Consider the following 20,574-nt stretch of genomic DNA (forward strand, 5'->3'; position numbering starts at 1 on the left):
GAGATTGGATTTATACCCCGCCCTTCAATTGGAGTCTCAGAGCGGCTTACAAACTCCTTTCCCTTCCCCTCCCCACAACAGACACCCTGTGAGGTGGGTGGGGCTGAGAGAACTCTGACACAAACTGCTCTTTTTCAAGGACAGCTGTGCCAGAGCTTGTGACTGACCCAAAGTCACATCAGCAGGTGCAAGTGGAGGAGTGGGGAATCAAACCCGGTTCTCCCAGACTAGAGTTCACACACTTAACCACTACACCAAACTGGCACAGTGGCCAGTGGCTGTTATATCTTAAGGACTCAGGAGTGCTACAGGTCCAAAGAAAAATAAGGAAATATGTAGGGGGAGGAGCTTGTTATTTCATTGCACAATCTAAGCTTCCTGCGGATCTTTCCAAGGCAAACTATTTAATTCAGAAAGCCAGTGTGGTGAGGGGGTTAGTAGGAAACTAGGATCTGCAAAACCTGGGTTCCAGTCCCCACTCATGCCATTCCAATCCTCACTCTGCTTGCTGGGTGACCGGGGGCCAGTCGCATGCTCTCTGCCTAGCCTACCTCACAGGGTTGTTGTGAAGATAAAACAGTTGAGAGGAGAGCAATGTAAGCCACTTAAGGTCCTCCTCACTGGGGTGAAAGGCAGGATATAAATAAAGGGAATAAATAAAATAAATTACAGTCCACAACAAAAGCATAAGCAAGCAGAGAAGTCTCAGTGCTGTCCTCGCAACACAGCAGGAAAACACAGAATACAAAACAGGAATCTTGATTTAAATCATTTCTATAAAGGGATCATTCTTTCCCGGGACAATTAAATCCCCTTGACTTGGCCCTCCGGGGGACAACACAAATCACCATGCAAGTTCTACTAATGAAATGTAAGAAAGGTGCCACAAAGGCTGATGAATAATGGCCATTATCAGAAGAGCGCAGATAAAGATCTGCCCATTCAGTACTTAGAATAGCAGACAACAGTAAAATAAGAGAGACTGGAAATTTGCAAATGCCTCAAGTCTAGTGGCACCTTAAAGACTAACACTGGTCTTGGGCTGTGACTCACAAAAGCTCACATTAAAATGAGCATTGTTAGTCCTTCAGGCGCCACTGGACTTTTATTTTGCCACAACAGTCTCTAATCTGGGAGAACCAAGTTTGGTTCCCCACTCTTCCACATGCAGCTGCTGGCGTGGCGTTCCCTCTAAGCTATGGAGTCTTGTGAGCAGAAATTCTACTGTGTGAGCTACTGGCATTAAAGTTGTGAGCGAGCGATTTGGCTGCTGCATCAATTAGTTTGCTCTGGAGCCATCCTTCCCGAGCTAAGACAAAAATGGGTGAGCCGGAGGCTAAAAAACTGTGAGCTAGCTCACACTCACTCAGCTTAGAGGGAACACTGGAAGTTCTTTTGGAGCTGTTCTCTCATGAGCAGTTCTCGAAAGAGCTCTCTCAGCCCCACCTACCTCACAGGGTGTCTGTTGTGAGGAGGGGAAAGGAAAGGGGATTGTAAGCCACTCTGAGACTTCACAGTGAAGGGTGGGGTATAAATCCAATCTCTTCTTCCTCCTCCTCCTCCTCCTCCTCTTCTAACACAGCTATTCCCGTTTTGATCAAGCGACCAGTATTTAAATCCAAAGACAGTATTTACTTATTATAAATGGGACTCCAGAGCACCCTGACCAAATCCAGCCACCTCCACAACCTAAAGAGCAAAGGTTCCAAGCCTGAGCACAAGCCCGGATCAGGAGGTGGGGTGTCTATCTGGCAGCCCAAAGCACCCCAATACCACCGTTTGACTCGGGAGAAGGGATCTGAGCTCAGGGATCCACCCAAGTCAACAGGAAAGTCGGACAACCAGCGTCTCTCTCTAAAGACTCCTCAGTTGCAGCCAGAGGTTGGCAGGTATATTTCCGTGTCCCGCTCCGGTTTTTGGCTTGGACAGCTCCACAGCTGATCTGGTGGTAGCTCTTCCTGACTCCCAGATCCCATGGACAGCTCCCTATGCAACCACCAGCCAGGGATCCATTCCCCTCCCCCAGCATATCTTTACCTTGAATTGCAAGCTGACAGAGTCGAGTCGAGTGCTTTTCACAACCACAAGCTACTGCAGAAGAGACAAAATGCAGCCAGACACCAGACGGAACAAGGATTTTGAGCGACGCGGAAGGGGATGGAAGGGCGGAACTCAAGCCGTGATCAGCCGACGAGACAGGGCTCTTACAAGCGTACACCTATTTCTATCCGTGAAAAGGTAGAGAGTGCCAAAGCTGTTGGGACCCTGGGCTTTCAGAAAAATAAACGGGGAGTAGGAAGGGAGAGCCTCTCTGGAAAACAAAAAAGAAGATCTGGGGACAAGGAAGGCAACCTTTGAAAAACGAAAGGGGATCCTGACCCACACTTGTCATGCTAATTCAGCTGTCAGCATTAAAAGAAAACAGGCCGTTTCATGGTTACTTTAAAAGAAAAGACACAAATTGGCCTTTGAAGAGCACTGTGTGGGCGTCTTATTACAAAGGCTGGAACCCGAAAGGGCAACAATAGCCACAATGAGAGAAAAAACATTGAACCAAATAACTGTTTAAGATACAACACAAAAGTGACATCCTATTCCACACACACCCCACTCTCTTCTGACAATCCTATTTTTGTTTCTTTAATGGCCTTTGATTATGTCAGCAGCGGAGCCCATTCATAGCGACAGCTTGTCAGGTCAATGTTCATTTCAGAGATCAGCCCGACGCTGCAGGAAGGAACTTCTATTTCTCCCCTCCACATTCCCCACCACAGACTTCATTAATAATTAGCCCACTGGGCGGGGTTGTGTGACAGACTGTGTGGTCGAGAGCAGGCGTGCGGCAATATATATATCTTTTCAAAGGCGATATGCAATGAACCTCCTGCAGTGCCTGGGGTAAAGCTCCTATGCTCTACACAGGCCACAGCTGTGTCAGCAACACGGATGCTACAAACCTAACCACATATGCAAGCGGATTTCGAGAACTCAGCGTTTCGCTTGGAAAATCCCAGTTTCTGACATGAGTTCCCCCAGTTTGGGAAGAAACTGTAGTTGTCTTTTTGCCCCATGACCACACTAATCTGACAGCATCATTGTTGTTGAAAAGGATGCCTGTGTAGCCCTGACCTGGATAGCCCAGCCAAGCCCGATCTCGTCAGATCTCGGAAGCGAACCAGGGTCGAATCTGGCAAGTCCTTGGATGGGAGACCTCCAAGGAATACCAGCAGTCAGGAGGCGGGGGCAGGCTTTATTCAGCCACCACTCTGAATAACCTCCAGCCCCCCAGTAGGGGTCAATCACCAGAGGTCACCATGACTTAGAATCATAGAATCATAGAATGTTAAGAGTTGGAAGGGACCTTGCAGGTCATCTAGTTCAACCCCCTGCACTCTGCAGGAGCATAGCTGAAAGATAGCCCTACATACCTACAACATACCCGAAAGCTGGTCGTCCAGCCTCCGCTTGAAAACATCCAGCGAAGGAGCATCCGCCACCTCCCGAGGCAGTCTGTTCCACTGTTCAACCACTCTTACAGTTAGGAAGTTTCTCCTGATATTTAGCCAGTAACAACTCCCTTGCAATTTCCACCCATTAGATCTAGTCTTGCAATTCAGAGCAAGAGAGAATAGATCTGCTCCATCTTCTACATGACCGCCCTTCAAATACTTGAAGACTGCAATCATGTCCCCTCTACGCCTTCTCTTTCCCAGGCTAAACATACCCAACTCTTTCAGCCTTTCCTCATAAGACTTGGATTCCAACCCTCTCACCATCCTGGTTGCCCTCTTCTGGACACGCTCGAGCTTTTCAGGTGCACACACACTCACACAAAAAAAAATAACAAAAAGGGGAAAAAAGAAATGGATGCCTGTTTGGCATCCACTGCTTAAAAACACATAAATCCTGATGTGGTAGCCTGAATTTTATGGTTCAGGCTGCTGAGTTATCCCATTTGAGAATGCTCCCCCATTTACAAAAGCACCGCGTAAACAACCAAACACACACACACACGAACTAGCAAAGTGGGCTTTGGACGCAAGAGGTGCCACTAATTAACTTGACACACATAAGGGCACATTCTACAGATGCTGCGAGACACAGAATGAAGAACCGAAGATTCTAAGGGCCAAAGTACACAATACCTCTTTTAAGCAAGCTTGATCCAGGTTTCCCAGACCTGACTTGCTTTCCCCCACACCTAGCGTTTTGCCAAGGCAAAACAGTCCCTCCGGTGAGTTATCTGCATAACAGTGGGACTGCACATGGAGTAGTCCATGAAGCTTCAACGTTCCCCAGCAGGTCTGTTACACCTTGGGAAAATGTCTTTGGAGGGGAGGCATAAGCCCCTCCTCCCTTGAAGCAAGGACCCCCCCCCCTCAGGCTTCAATACTAGGTTCCCCACAGTTCCTTAGTGGCTGTGGGGACACTGAGTTGCACCTATTTATTTATATTTTTTAATTTTTTAAAATTTATTATTACACTTCTATCCCGCCCTCCCCGCGAACGAGCTCAGGGCGACTTACAAAAAAGGGCAACATGTGCCAAATAAAACATTAAAAACAGCATAAAATCAACCCTATTTAACAGTAATAAAAGGCTCAATGATGTTACCAACTTGAACAAATCAGTCAAATCAGATGGTGACCTACAGATGTACCCAAAAGCCCACTTCAGCGGCCCCGACCCCATCGCGATAATGTCGCAAGATCTTTATACTGGGCCATCCCATCACCCCATTGTTAGATAGTTGGTGGTGGTGGTAGTGGTGGCTCCTAATTAAAAACCTGGCGGAAGAGCTTCGTCTTGCAGGACCTGCGGAACTGTGAGAGGTCCCGCAGGGCCCTGATCTCCTCCGGGCGCTCATTCCACCAGGTAGGAGCTGTTAAAAATATTTGTTAATGTTTCTTTGTTTTGGAAGACTCAAAAGAACCACACCAAACACGGTCAAGTTTAAATGGTGTTTATCTAACTATTTACTGGTGAATAATTAAACAACAGTTTGTACATATCTAGAGTTATTTTCCAACAGACCAACATAGAGCTATTTCAGTTAAACTCTCAGAAAAAACCAACTGACAGTGAGGAACAAAATAACTGTCACTCGCAGAATCTCAGTGTACGACTAAGACAGATGCGACAGCCAATCAGACTTCAAGTTGTCTCACAGATAAGACTGACAGAGACCCACAGTACACGCCCACATCTCTCATGCTTGAATCTTCAAATTGTCAACTGGTGTAACCTAACTTTACAAATATAAACTTATCTCTGCACTTGTGCCTCTACATTTATAATCTGACAGGAGCCGCCACTGAAAAGGCCTTGGCCCTGGTTGCCGCAAACCTGGCCTCCCTGGGGCCCGGGATCACGAAGCGATGTAGTAGTCAAACTAGTCGTTTGACCCTGAGTCTCAATATTCGGGTGGGGGGGGGGAGTGGCTCAGCAGAGAGCTAATGAGACAGAAATCACTAAGGCTCTTAAGTGACTGGTAAGGTACACTTTGTACGCAGAAGGTCCCAGGGGCAGTCCCGGGCATCTCTCGTTTAAAAGGAGCCCCGGCTGTAAGGCTTGAGACTTTGGAGAACTGCTGTCACTGCTACAAACTGTCAGCTAAGCTGCCAAGAGTATGGTGTGTGTTTCTCTTTACTGTGCATTCCTTCCCTTGCGCTTAGTTGCCTCTTCACTGCAACGCATATCTCTCAAGGTCACTGGAGGAGTTGATGTGTCTAGAATTTGTGGGAAGCTTCTCACCTACCCTGCTTTCGCAACCGTTAGTTCTCAGCCAAATGCCCACGCGCGGGAACCCACCTAATTGGGTACTACGTGGGGGGGTGTATACGAATGCCCTATATCCTACTATGTGCATAGGTAGCCCGCCATTCCTAACAGTGTTCATGTTACTGCATCTACGGCTTTTCAATAAAAGTAAAACCTTCCTGGAAGCGTGTACTTTGTTGTTTTGCTGTGGGTCCTGACACAAACCTATGAGTCGGATCCTGGCTCAGTGACAAGCACATCCACTTGGCTTCTAGAAGGTCCCCTGGTTCAGTCCTTGGCATCTCTAACTTAAAGTATCTTAGACAGCAGGCTCTGGGGAAGAGGACGAGCACTTGATTATGGTTGAGTGGTTTTAATTGCAATCCATGTTTTAACGCAACTTATTTGTTTTAGTTTATCTGTTTTTATGTCAGCCGCCCTGAGCCGGCTTTGGCTGGGAGGGTGGGGTAGAGATCTGAGAAGTAGATAAATAGACCCTTCTCTGCCTGAGGCTCCGGGAAGCGGCTGACAGCCAGAGACGTTTACAAAATCATCCGGAGGTTAGAGAAAGTAGCCCAAAAGAGCCTCTACATTTGGAAGCCATAAACATCTGAATACCAGTCCTGGGAGGCAACCCTGGAGAAGGCCCTGGACTCTCTGCCCTGTTTGTCAGCCTTCTCAGCTGGTTGGACACGTTGTGACCGAAAAAAGAAGAAACTGTGAGGTAACTGCGCTAGAAAATATTTAAATAACAATCACAAAATTTATACAAAAATGTGTACAAAAAATCTACATATATAAATGCATAAGGCAATTGAAAATGGTGTTAACGATGGTCTCCGGGATGTTCTATCGTTTCGATACTATTCTTCTTCCGAAAGTGGATGAAAGCAGCGAGTCTTGGTCTGTCATTTCAACAAGTAGGTATCAAAATTTCATTAATATTCACCGATGTATCATAACTTAATTGCAAGAAATTCTCTGAAAGAATGGTCCTAGGGCAAAGTGCTTGTATAATGCCTTCACTGCTTTCATCCACTAGGGCTCCCCAAAACCCGGTGCCAGCCCTGGCCTGACAATGAAAAGAGGCACTTATCTTTTTGTCCCGTTTACAACTTGGATAGAGATTACACATTTTACACGCTGTTTAACAGGCCATTTTTATAAAGGGAACATGGTTTAACTAATGCCTGTGAAATTCTAGCCACTCTTCATTTCATTGTTCATGGTACATATTTCACTGTTTTGTTGCATTATCCTCCAATTCTGATGCCCTACTTTACCATATAGAACCACACAATCATAGAGTTGGTTGGGCAATACAGGCCCTCTAGTCCAACCCCCTGCTCAATGCAGGATCAGCCTAGAGCATCCCTGACAAGCGTTTGTCCAGCCGCTGCTTGAAGACTGCCAGTGAAGGGGAACTCACCACCTCCCGAGGCAGCTGATTCTACCAAACTACTCTTACTGTTTAAAAAAAATCTTCCTAATATCCTAACGATATGTATGATACAGCTTTCTAATGCACTCTCTAGTTTTGTGATCCAGGGTCGTCGTTTGTTGGATGTATTATACCGTTTCTATTGCATTGGTTTTTAACTGTGTAATCCGCCTCAAATCTTAGCAAGAAAGGCAAACTATAAATGAAGTAAATAAATAAGATTACCACCAAATCCAGGAAACAGGATATGGAAAATTTAATAAAATATTGTTTAAAAAAATCCAGGAAACAGGTGAAGTGCATATAGCTTTGATATTATTGGGCTTTAGTAAAATCTGGATTATTTGACGCTGGAAGGACAAATAGAAAACATCCCTTCTGAATTTCACCACGCCAGGCTCCCCATTCTGATATTTTCTTAAAACCAAAATTTGGCGGCGGTGGCAGCCCTCTTTCCTGGCAAACAAGCCTCACCCTGAGGTATAAATAAAGGCATGGGACAACACACAACACCGGGAGGGGGGGGGGTGTAAACAGCCTGTTCCTTACTTTTCACAGGAAGAGGAAACGGCGCCTGCGAAATGGCAGCCACACGCAAGGCAGCGCCCACTGCTCAGCTCGGGATAGTAGCCGGCCTCACATCTGTCGCACTGCTGGCCGCCGTAGCCCTTGTGGCACCTGCACTGCCCCGTCGTCGTGTTGCAGTCGTTCAGGCCCGTACTCCCAAGCAAGCTGCAGTTACAGAAAACGTCTGCGAGGGGAACAAAAGAAAGCTCGGCGTTAACATGGGACACTCTAAGAAAGCACAGTCTCGTATTACAGTTATTCTCAACAATTTGCAGGAGATGAAAGGGAATTTTTGCTCTGTTCTCCGGGACAGTCATTGCCATTGTTCCTGATTCTGGATCACATTCTACCACACCATTTGTTGTCCCGTTACATTTTAGCCCCATACTTCCTACAAGAGGCTCCGGGCAGCACACCTGATTTTTCCACTTGTCCGTTTGCTCTTATCAGAACCGTGTGAAGAAGAGTTGGCTTTACACCCTGCTCTTCACTAGGAGTCTTGGAGTGGTTTACAATCACCTTCCCTTCCCCTCTTCCTTCCCCACAACAGATACGATAATCTAAGATATTTTTTAGTTCCAGTTTGGTGTAGTGGTTAAGTGCCCGGATTCTCATCTGGAAGAATCAGGTTTGATTCCCCACTCCTCCACACACAGCTGCTGGATGACCTTGGGCAAGCCATAGTTCTGTCAGAGCTGTTCTGAGACTCCAAGTGAAGGGCAAGGTATAAATCCAATCTCTTCTTCTTCTTCTTCTGAGAGGTAAGTGGGGCTGAGGGAGCTCTGAAAGAACTGCTCTTGAGAGGACAGCTCTGAGAGAACTGTGGCTGACCCAAGGTCACCCCGCTGGCTTCATGTAGAGGAGTGGGGAATCACACCTGGTTCCGCCAGTTTTAACCACTAGACCAAGCTGGTAGGTTAGGGTGATAGAGGATTGACTGACAGTGACCTAAGGAGGTCTGTAGCTGGGTAGGAACTCGAAACTCCCTCTTTCCTGTTCAAATCTAACATTCTGAGTAGTGAACAAAGTTTGAGCCCGGTGGCACCTTTAAGACCAACTAAGTTTTATTCCTGGTATCAGCTTTTGTATGCATGCACACGTGTGTGCACACAGAAGCTTACACCAGGAATAAAACTGTTGGCCTTAAAGGTGCCACTGGACTCAAATTTTGTTCTTCTACTCCAGACCAACACGACTACCCACCTGATTCTGACTACTGTCCTTGCAGGGTATGACCTACCTTGGGTCATGTCACAATCCAACTGGGGGTCAGCACCCACCAGCTGAAGACTGAACATTGAGTCGAGTGGAGAGGAAAGGAAAGAAGTTTGTTGTGAGAGAACACCAATTACATTGACTCTTGAAAGCTTATACCTCCAAAATCACGTTGGTGTCTCTAAAGTGCTACTGGACTCAAATTCTCCAGTTACATGCATACACACTAACTAACTTCAAGGAGCAGACGTGACACATCCTATTGTCTTTGCAGGGGTTGTGGATGAGAGTATTAGAAGCAAGCCATAGTTCTGTCAGAGCTGTTCTCTCAAGGACAGTTCTGGAAAGAGCTCTCTCAGCCCCACCTACCCCACAGGGTGTCTGTTGTGGGGAGGGGAAGGAAAAGGAGATTGTAAGCCACTCTGAGACTCCAAGTGAAGACCGGGATATAAATCCCCCCTCCCCCTTCTACAAATTTGAATGCTCTCCCACAGAAAAAAGCTCCCTACATGTAGAAAGCTAGCATACAAGGGAGAAAAAGTTCAGCTCATTCATCTCCTTGACTAACAAGTGGAGCAGGGATTGCACTGAGAGTCCGAAGACCAGACTCACATTTCGCTAATGAAAATTTCCCACAATTCTCACTCCCTTCCATCCAATGAAGACCTCTTTATTTATCTACCAAGGAATCCAGAGCCACGTGAATGGAGATCTCCTCTGCCTAACCCCACTTTATTGTCACATCAACCCCATGAAGGAGGAAGGGCCCACAGAAGATCACTGTTCCAAGGTAACCCACCAAGCTTCACGGCTGAATGGGAACTAGAACTCAGGTCTCTGGAGTCCCTAGATCCGGTTTCAGACGAGAGCTTCCCCCTGCTCTGCAGTTCCTTCAGGGAGAGCATCTGAGGGAAGGCACAAAGCACACTCCCCCCCCCACTCAGAAAACAGTCCCGAAACTTTACTTGCACAGAGTTTTGTCCTTCAGCCATGGAAGGGTTCTACTCATTCTCATCTCTGCAGTATCTGTAGGCCAGACCTCATTCGTATCTCACAGAGTCCTTTCTCCAACTCCCCATCCCAACAGCAACCATGCATCAAAAAGGATATTATAGCATTGGAAAAAGTGCAGAAAAGGGCAACTAGAATGATAAAAGGGCTGGAACACTTTCCCTATGAGGAAAGGTTAAAGTTCTTGGGGCTCTTCAGCTTGGAGAAACGATGGCTGAGGGGTGACATGATCGAGGTTTATAAGATTATGCGTGGGATAGAGGAGGTCGAGAAAGAAGTGCTTTTCTCCCTTTCTCACAATACAAGAACTCGTGGGCACTCAATGAAATTGCTGAGCAGTCAGGTTAGAACAGATAAATGGAAGTCCTTCTTCACCCAAAGAGTGATTAACACCTGGAATTCACTGCTGCAGGAAGTGGTGGTGGCTACAAGCATGGACAGCTTCAAGAGGGGATTGGATAAACATATGGAGCAGAGTTCCATCAGTGGCTTTTAGCCACAAGGTATAGATAGGAACTCTCGGTCTGGAGCAAGTGATGCTTGGTATTCTTGGTGCTTGGGGGGGGGGCAACAGTGGGAGGGCTTCTAGTGTCCTGACCCCACTGCTGGACCTCCTGATGGCACCTGGTATTTTTTGGCCACTGTGTGACAGAGTGTTGGACTGGATGGGCCACTGGCCTCATTCAACATTGGTGTCTCTTATGTTTTTATGTATCTCATGTTCTTATGTATGAATTATCCAGCCATGAAGTGGTAGAGCTCAAAGGTAACAGAGGGCACTGTACCACTACGGACAGCAGGTGCGAAGCTGCCCTGCCTGAAGGATCCCTGTGTCAAAATGAAAAAAGCCCCCTGCAAATGAAAAGCTAACATATTTCCCGCCATGCTAATTGTCTACTTGCAAAAAGTCACTTAGGGAGGGGAGTATTCAAAACTGTTATGCCCTTCATACTCTTATTGTCTGGATAAATATATGGAGCAGTGGCTATTAGCCACAAAATATAGATGGAACACTGTCTGGGGCAGTGATGCTCTATATTCTTGTGTTTGGGGGGGGGCAACAGTGGGAGGTCTTCTGGAGTTCTGGCCCCACTGCTGGACCTCCTGATGGCACCAGGTTTTGGCTTCTGCATGACACAGAGTGTTGGTCTGGATGGGCCATCGGCCTGATCCAACATGGCTTCTCTTATGTTCTTATGTATAAAGTGGTACAGTCCAGTTGAGGATTCCACTTCATCCCGTGGAATGGCTTCCCCTCCGGAAATCACTATTTCTATTTTTTTAGTTCCAGTCTATGAAAAGTTTAAAAGAAACATGTTTCAGTGGAAAATATAGACTTCCTTGCTTCCCGAACCCTACTTCACTGAGGCCCGGTTCACACATGCGGAACAATGGGGAGGGACTGAGGGAGAAGGGGGAAGGCTGAGACAGTAGGATGGGCTGTGCCACCTTACACCGCTGGTGGGGGAATCGCAGCATTAAATGTTTCTTAGCACAGAAACCACCGCACAGAGAGAAAACTAGCACAGAAGGGGGAGAGTGCAATTCCTTCTCCCAGCTTGCTTTTCGGGTGTCGTGTCTGCACAACGTTTTTAACAGAGAGGAGCACTCCAAACTGGTGATCTCTCACCCGTGGTCTGGAAGTGGTGCAGCCCATTCTACCACCTCAAGCCACTGCCGCCTCATTCCCCAGCAGAGCGGCAGACTAGGCCCAACTTTGACCCTCTAATCTCTAGCAATTAATGCAGATCAACAAAGGCCAGTATGCTTCCTCGGCAGCGAGCAAGTACGTCTGTTCTTCCAACACCTCTTTACTCCACTTAATATGATTACTTACGTACGACTCGCACTGATAAGGGAGACGCTTTGTACGGCTGCCGCCCAGGCCAATACTGCAATGGGAAACCCACTGGGAAAGTGCAGGGGGAGAGAGAAAGAGGACTGTGTTTCTGTTCCACTTAACTCCGCAACTGAACAAACTGTCAGGCAGTTTTCAAATTAAACTGGTTGTATTCCAAGCACCAGGAAAAAGGACAGCTCCTAATCCACCTGTCCATCCCTTGGCCTAAGGCTCTTAGAAAGAACTGCACTTCTGAAGAAGTGAGCCGTGACTCAGGAAAGCTCACCCCCTGCCACAAATGTTGTTAGCCTTAAGGTGTTACTGGATTCTTGCTCTTTTCTACTGCAACAGCCAGACAGGCTACCCATCTTGATCTTGCAATACAAATAGTCCTCCTTAAGAGGGGACAGTTTAGTGTTTGCCAACAGGGACGGCAAGTTGCTTCCAAAGGCAAAAGGTGCAACATGTGCCCTAAAGCGGTGCAGTCAGCTGTCCAGAGGGCCAAACTCGCTGCAGAATGCCAAGTTGTTTTGCACACACCCGGACGCCCCTGCGGGAAAAGCTGCTGCTATTTAGAGGTCAGGTTTTTTCCTCTCACTCAGCGGAGTCAGTCTATTCACGCCACTGGAGATGCTCCATCCTGGCAGACCCTGCAGCCCAACCTAATAAGAACACGCACTCAAGGCAAGGCAGAAGGATACCGAGTTAGAAGCAGTATCCACTAACGTTCCCTCTGAGCTGTAGAATCTTGTGAGCAAAAATTGTACTTTGTGAGCTACTTGCATTAAAGTTGTGAGGGAGCGATTGGGCTGCTGCATAAATTAGTTTGCTCTGGAGCCACCCTTCCTGAGAGAAAACAAAAATCTATGAGCTGGAGGCTAAAAAACTGTGAGCTAGCTCACACTAACTCAGCCTAGAGGGAACACTGGTGTCCACAATCCTCTCAGCGTGGCAAGACGGGGGGGGGGGGCTTCCACACAAAATCTTTCTGACTCGCCACACCACAAATGCTCAGAATCCAAGACTAGGAAAAGCAAGAAGAGATGGAAGGGAGGGAGGAAACATACCAGCACAAAGCTTCTTTGTTTCTGAGGGGCATTAACACAGCTTGTTCGCGGTGCACAATTAAAAGCTTCCCAGTTTGGGACGGCCACGCCACAAGAAGGAGCTGCCACAGCATGGGCTCAAGATGCAGCCACAGACCTTCTGACTTACCAGTCTGAGGGGACAGAGAACACACACTGTTGGGACGGGAAGAGGACAGGTGGTCCTCCACAAATGTGGGTCCCAAGTTGTAAAGGACACACTGAATTGAGCCCAGGGAGCCACTGCCAGAACTGAAGCGATACAGGTAAAGCAGGTAGTTCCCGGTAACAGCCAGCTTGCAGCATTCTGCCCTAACTGAAGTCTGTGTTGTCTTCAAGGGCAGCCCCAGGAGAAGCATACTGCAACAGTCCAGCTTCATGGTCCCTCAACGTGGGATGGCAGAGTTCATAATGGAAAGTACCTTACAAGCTAAATAAAGGCGGGGAAAGCCTTGAAGGACAGCCTCAGTACCAGCATCACTTTCATCTTGCAGCTGGTACCCTCTCGGTCACTTGAGACAGAGACAGAAACACCTGGTGGCTTCTTCAAAGGACGATACAACCCAGTATCAAAACCAGTATTGACACCACCCAACTGCAGAGCTACAGACAATCTCACATAACCCCCCCCAAAAAAAGACCTGCATTGATACTAAAAGCATGGGTGATAACCAATGTTCCCTCTAAGCTGTGGAGTCTTGTGAGCAAAAATTCTACTCTGTGAGCTACTAGCATTAAAGTTGTGAGCGAGCGATTTGGCCACTGCATAAATCAGTGTGCTCTGGAGCCATCTTTCCTGAGCTAAGACAAAAATCTGTGAGCCGGAGACTAAAAAACTATGATCTAGCTCACACTAACTCAGCTTAGAGGGAACACTGGTGATAACCAACATCCCCTCTAAGCCGTGGAGTCTTGTGAGCAAAAAATTCTACTTTGTGAGCTGCTGGCATTAAAGTTGTGAGCGAGCGATTTGGCTACTGCATAAATTAGTTTGCTCTGGAGCCCTCCTTCCTGAGCAAAGACGAAAATTGGTGAGCCGGAGGCTAGAAAACTGTGAGCTAGCTCACACTAACTCAGCTTAGAGGGAACACTGGTGATAACCCTAAGTTCTGTGGAACTCTACAGGGTAACTTCCACACTGCATATTCATCATTCCCTACAATAACATTCCTGACCTACCAAACAAGAAGACTTGCATACCAGACAGAATGGAAAACCTGGCCAAAACTCCATTATATCAAGAATCTGTTACATGCTCCAGCCCTGGTTTGATAGGCCAGGCTCAAATATTACAACTGCCTCAAAGTCACCTCCGGTAGACCAACCTAGCTGAGAGGGAATTTAAACCCACATCTCCCCACTTTGACACTGTAACCACAGCACCACCCTTGTTCTCAAAAGACAGCACAATTAGCTATCAAGGCAATTTAAAAAAAATCCATAGTTCAGAGCAGCTCCAAGAATCTGCAAATCCATCACTTCAGTTTAGAAATACATGCAATAGCTTGAAAGAGCAATTTGGCATGTCTCATTCCAAACTGATTCAGAGCTCCCCTCACCCCAGCTCCAAGCTGGTGGACAAATACTTGTTTTAAGGAAGGAAAGGAATTATAGGCCTGCAATCACACCACAGAGCACTTCCACCAAGTTTGCAGGTCAGAAAAACGTTAGAGGGAAGGGAAGGCATTGGGACACAACCTGCACAGACACACCAGCAGAGAAAAATGATAAAAGGTGTTTTCGTGCAGCCTGCTTGACATATCGGCACAGCTAATGAGGAAGCCAGGCCACTTGCAAAAGGTAGGGATTGCAAAATCAGAAAGGCTCTTTAGCAACAGAACATTCTCTCTTCATAGTTAGATCCCTACCCCAAAAAACGCAAGCACCGGTGTTGGTTTGTTTGAAAGATATGCTACAGCACTAGTAATACAAACCCATCCTTTGATAAGCACTAATCTCACATGACAAAATAACTTTCAAGCACTGGGGGTTCAACAGGCCTTTTATTTATTTACACAGTGATAAATCCACCTTTCTGCCATGGGTTCCCAAAAAATAAGAAGAAGAAGAAGAGAGTTGGTTCCTATACCCCACTTACAAAAAGTGACGGAGCTGCGGTGGCTCAAGTGGTTAAGACGCTGAACTGCAGGCTGTGGAAGGTCAGTAGTTCAGTAGTTCAGCAGTTCGAGATCCGAGAGTGCCGCATGACGGGGTGAGCTCCCGTCTCTAGTTCCAGCTCCTGCCAACCTCGCAGTTCGAAAGCAAGAAATTGCAAGTAGATAAATAGGTACCACTTCAGTGGGAAGGTAACAACGTTCCGTGCGCCTTGGGGTTTAGTCATGCCGGCCACATGACCACAGAAACGTCTTCGGACAGTGCTGGCTCTTCGGCTTTGAAACGGAGATGAGCACTGCAACCCTAGAGTCGGACTTGACTGGCTTTTGAGCAAGGGAACCTTTACCTTTACCTTTTTACAAAAAGCAGTTTACAATTGCCTTCTCTTCCTCTCCCCACTACAGGCACCTTGTGAGGTAGGTGGGACGGAGAGAGCTCTGAGAGGACTGTGACTGGCCCAAGGTCACCCAGCAGGCTTCATGTGAAGGAGTGGGGAATCAAACCCAGCTCTCCAGATTAGAGCCCACCACTCTTAACCGCTACACCACGCTGGCTCCCTAGGCAGTTTGTGGATTGAATAACATAGGCCGCTTCTAGATTAAACACTGAAAATCACAAGCCAACAAAACTCAAGCACACTAGAACACAAACTAGAACCAATGCACAATATTCATCTCAACCGCAACAAAAAACTAGCTTGCCACAAGAGATGGAAATCAAACAAAAATGAGGGTAAACAGAAAACTCTCTCCCTAGCAGTGTTCCCTCTAAGCTGAGTGAGCGTGAGCTAGCTCACAGTTGTTTAGCTTCCAGCTCACACATTTTTGTCTTAGCTCAGAAAGGAGGGCTCCAGAGCAAACTAATTTATGCAATACTCAAATTGCTTGCTCACAACTTTAATGCCAGTAGCTCACAAAGCAGAATGTTTGCTCACAAGACTCCACAGCTTAGAGGGAGCACTGCTCCCTAGCACCAGCTAAACAGCTCTGGGGCGGAGACCTTAGGGAGGAACTCCCTCTCTTTAGTGACCCATCTCTTCTACAGCAGTGGGGGCACCTGCAGACAATGTCAGTTCTTGGGCTGCAGCTGTCTGAGTACCTAGTAGGGGGAGAAGAAGAGGAGGAGGAGATTGGATTTATACCCCGCCCTTCACTACCCAAGGGAGTCTCAGAGTGGTTTACAAACTCCTTTCCCTTCCTCTCCCCACAACAGACACCCTGTGAGGTAGGTGGGGCTGAGAGAGCTCTTTCCAGAACTGCCCTTGAGAGAACAGCTCTGACAGAACTATGGCTTGCCCAAGGTCATCCAGTCAGGTGCAAGTGGAGGAGTGGGGAATCAAAGCCAGTTCTCCCAGATTAGAGTCCGTGCACTTAACCACTACGCCAAACTGGCAAAACTAGGGTCCCTGTCTTCTTTCCCCCATACATCTACAAAAGGCTAATAGCAGCTGGGATGAGAGATCGGCATCATTTTCATAATGGAATCAGAACAGATTTAAAAGACAAACTTTCTCCTGCACCAAGGCCCCAATCCAAATTGCCCCCTCCCTTTAAAATTAATCTGTACATAAGGCAATGTGGTCACAGATCCTCAATTTAACATACAGTTTGACCCTCCGTTTTTTAGCTACAATGATATAGTGTCATTCTAGAAGAAAAAATTGTTGTGGGGGAAGAAGAGCCACTCTTGCCAGTACAAACTAGTGACGCGACCCCATTGCTCTATTGTGTTTATATATTTACTCTGCTGTAGTGGATTAAACTGTTAGATCCTCTATTTAACTTGAATTAGGGTCTCACCCCAAACAAACATCGCACTTCACGCCTATAGCTCAGCTCTCCTCTTTCAAGTGCCACTACTGTGTTTGACCATCTGAGCAAACATACCACTAGATAAGATTCAATTTAGTCAAGCCGTCTGAATATCTGGTAGAACAACATTTAAACTGGTTTGTAATTGTGTTGTTCCTCTCAACCCCACCACCCCACCTTGTCTATGAAGGCTTCCAAGTCTCTTGCATCATGGATTAATCTTTTCCATTTTCCTTGTGTGATGCATTTTAATCTTGTTTAAAAAAAAAAAAAATTCCAGCAAGACACATTAAAAAATTTTTTAAAGACAACATTTTATTATTAGTCAAGCCACATACATGCTTAAGAGATGCAAATTAATCATTTAAAGCAGGGGCGTCGAACTCATTTCTTATGAGGGCCAAATCTTACATAAATGTTACTTCATTGGGCCAGGCCATGTGTGCCATAAAATGTAATGCCAGGTACAGGAGATAGAAACTTCATAAAGGACACAGGCAAACCCAGTTAACAATATTATTTTTTACTCAAAATACAAACAAAAGCAATTGATTCCTAGCAATGAAAGCAATTGATTTACTGAGGAACCCACAAAAGCCCTAATAAGGTCCCTGCCACACGAGGGAAAAAAAGGATGGGCAAAGTGCGGCTTTTAAAAGCCGCACCAAAATAGGCACGCAGCAGCGGGATCATACAGATCCCGTGAGCCGCCGTGCAATTGCTCCCCGGCACGATCAGATGCCGGGGAGAAAGCCACGGGAGGCTGCCGAACTGCGCATGTCTGAGCATGCGCAGTTCGGCCAGGAGCCGGGGATGCACCGGCGGAAGAACGCGCCGGTGATCCCATGGCCGGCGTTGATGCAGCCTTTCGGAAAGAACCACCTCGGTAAATGGTTCTTTTTTGCTGCGGGTTATCGTCGGAAGGGCCGGATCGGGGACGGGCGCGCCCCAAGGGATACCATAAAAGGTAGGTATCCTACACTTCCATACAAATTAGCTGCTTTTTGTACATATAGCACTTTTAGGAGATGTAGCAGTTTCTCCAGTCCGAGGAGGTGGGAGGGGGGGAAACACCACACCTCGTCTTTTTCTGTCTTCACTTGCATTTCCCCCATGCTATTTTAACTTAGCCTCTTAGCCCCACACCCTAACAATTTCCTTTCTATTTCTTGACAGCTTCAACTGCACATACACCTTATCACATGAGCCTGCTTGACCCCCCCCCACAGCATCCTCCTGCCTTCTTTCCCTCATATCAGTTGCTTGCTGGCCGGGTAAGAGTCCTGGGTAAGAGCCCTGGAAGGGCCGCTTCCGGCCCCCGGGCCTTATGTTTGACACCCCTGATTTTAAGGGTAAATTTATAGCATGGGCTTATTCCCCAAAATGCTATGTACCGCTCCCCTGTTCATTTTGCAAATCTCCTCGGGCCAGTCATTCTTACTCAGGCTAGCCTACCTCACAGGGCTGTTGTAAGAATAAAATGGCACAGAGAAGAGCTTCACCCCAAACTCCGAAGAGGAATGGCAGCACAAAACCGTTCATGAAAAGAGAGGATTAGATCAGAGTCCTTTGACGGAGCTGTTCCGCAGGAAAAGGTTCTGAAAACTAATCGGGATCTACCCCCCCCCCCCCCCCGAGTCTAACACCGGCTCCTGCAGGAGGCAAGCAGAAACTTCTAGAATGGCTTCACTTTTTATTACCCGCCATTAAGAAAAACTATTACAGTGCCTGCTTATGTAGGGATTAATTATGAACAGCTTTGCTTTTATTTCTAAGAAGTGAGTTCTTGTTCTGACCTTTAGGGGATTTGGCAATAATACACACAGTCTTTTTTTTTGGGGGGGGGAGGGGGGGAATAAGCAGATCCCTGCCCTTAAGGAGTTCACTATTTAAAATAAGCTGCAGAGAAGACAACACATGACTGAAAGGGAGTCATAAAGTACCTAAAGTTAGCTCTGTCGACGTGTGAATTGGCACAGCTTTCGCCGATTAGAAGCTTGAGGGGAAAAGCTTGTTCTCCACCCCTCTTTGCCTACCTGTAATTTTAGTTCAGCTCCTGAGCATTCACAGAGTGCAAATTCAACATTCACCTCGGCAAGGCTGTAAACTTTTTTTTTATACAGATACCCGGGACGACATATAATTTCAACCCATGTGATTCCCTCCCCCCCCCCACACACACACAATGTTCACTACACAGGTAAAACTGCAAACTGATTTGTAAAAGATTTTAAAAGAAGAGGCACAATTTTGATGCCTGGGTTACGGCAACACACTCTTCCAAGCATCATCAAAATTGCCATCAACCTCTCCAACTCCTGTTCAGGCAATCCAGCACCTCATTAACGCGACTCTTTCCCCGTTTATGCATTACAAGACAGCAACCTGTCTCGGAACTAGCAAACAAGCTGCTCGGTAAATGCTAATCAAAGGGAAGCCTTCAAACTGTAAAAGAAACACACCATGAAGTTCCCGAACTTCACAAAGGCAATGAGAATATTAGTTTTTTCCAGATCTTAGATTTCTGCCAAAGGAACATTCCAGTCCTTTTCATGAGTGTCTGTACAGTGCCTGCCTTGGCAACCTCCATATTTGACTACTGCAATTCACTCTGTACGGGGCCACCTCTTGAAGGGTTTCTGGAATGTGCCGTTGGTCCAGAACTGTGGCAGCCGGATTGGTTGTTAGCCACAGGAAAATAAATACACCAATTTTGTTACAGTGGCCATTGTCGATGGCCACTCTGTAACTGGACTAAAGTCATGTTGAGGTTGCTTATTTTTAACCCTTTACATAGCTCCCTGCTCTTCGAGATCCAGCACAGACAATATTTTGTATGTTATTACCTATTACATGTTTAACCTATTCTTCCTCCAAGAGTTCATACGGAGGCTCAAATAGTTCTCTCTTTCGTTTCCATTTCACAACAGTCCTTCAAGGTAGATTAGGACGCGCTAGCCAAGGTCACCTAGAGAGCCGGGTGAGGGTCTAAACCAGGTCTTCCTAGTCGAAGTTCAATACTCTAACCATTAATTTTCAGATCTGTAGCCATTGCTGAAAGGGAATCCTTGGTGGTGGCCCCCAAATTACAGAGCCTGCCATGATGTGCAAGAGAAGGAGGAGGAGGAGATTGGATTTATACCCCGCCCTTCACTACCCAAGGGAGTTTCAGAGAGGCTTACAAACTCCTTTCCCTTCCCCTCCCCACAACAGACATCCTGTGAGGTAGGTGGGGCTGGGAGAGCTCTCTCGAGAACTGCCTGTGAGAGAACAGCTCTGACAGAACTATGGCTTGCCCAAAGTCATCCAGCAGGTGCGAGTGGAGGAGTGGGGAATCAAACCTGGTTATCCCAGATTAGAGTCCGCACACTTACCCACTACACCAAACTGGCTCTCAGGATCATTACCCTTAAGACCTATTTGCATGGACTTTCAGAGGTTAACGTAAACTAGTTGTAGTCAATGAGCTGTGGTTAGAGAGGTAAAATTTCCGGAAATTTTGAAGCTCAGAAAAAAACTGGTTTTTTTCTGGGGGAAAACGGGAATTTTTGGAAAAACTGAAAAAAATGCTACATTAGCATTTCTTTTGTCTTTTCTAGATTGAAAGTCATTCTGTTACTTTAGGAACATAAAATATGACTATGGACATTTTTACTTGGCATGAAATGAGCACAACTAGCATATTAAAAATATAGTGTATCCAAACAATTATCACAAACAGAATACCCA

At 46.6% G+C, this 20,574-nt stretch overlaps 1 protein-coding gene across 1 annotated transcript in view; it reads right to left on the reverse strand.

The window, feature by feature from the left end:
• MEGF9 (multiple EGF-like-domains 9) overlaps positions 1-20,574 on the reverse strand; it is a 105,924-nt gene that overhangs the window by 19,797 nt on the left and 65,553 nt on the right. The window contains exon 2 of the mRNA XM_015420168.1: positions 7,751-7,952. Within this exon, the coding sequence (XP_015275654.1) occupies positions 7,751-7,952 (202 nt within the window). The remainder of the gene's footprint in view (positions 1-7,750; positions 7,953-20,574) is intronic.

Source organism: Gekko japonicus, unplaced genomic scaffold (genome assembly GCF_001447785.1).
Source record: "Gekko japonicus isolate JY-2015 unplaced genomic scaffold, Gekko_japonicus_V1.1 scaffold102, whole genome shotgun sequence".
In the NCBI taxonomy this organism is placed as follows: Eukaryota; Metazoa; Chordata; class Lepidosauria; order Squamata; family Gekkonidae; genus Gekko; species Gekko japonicus.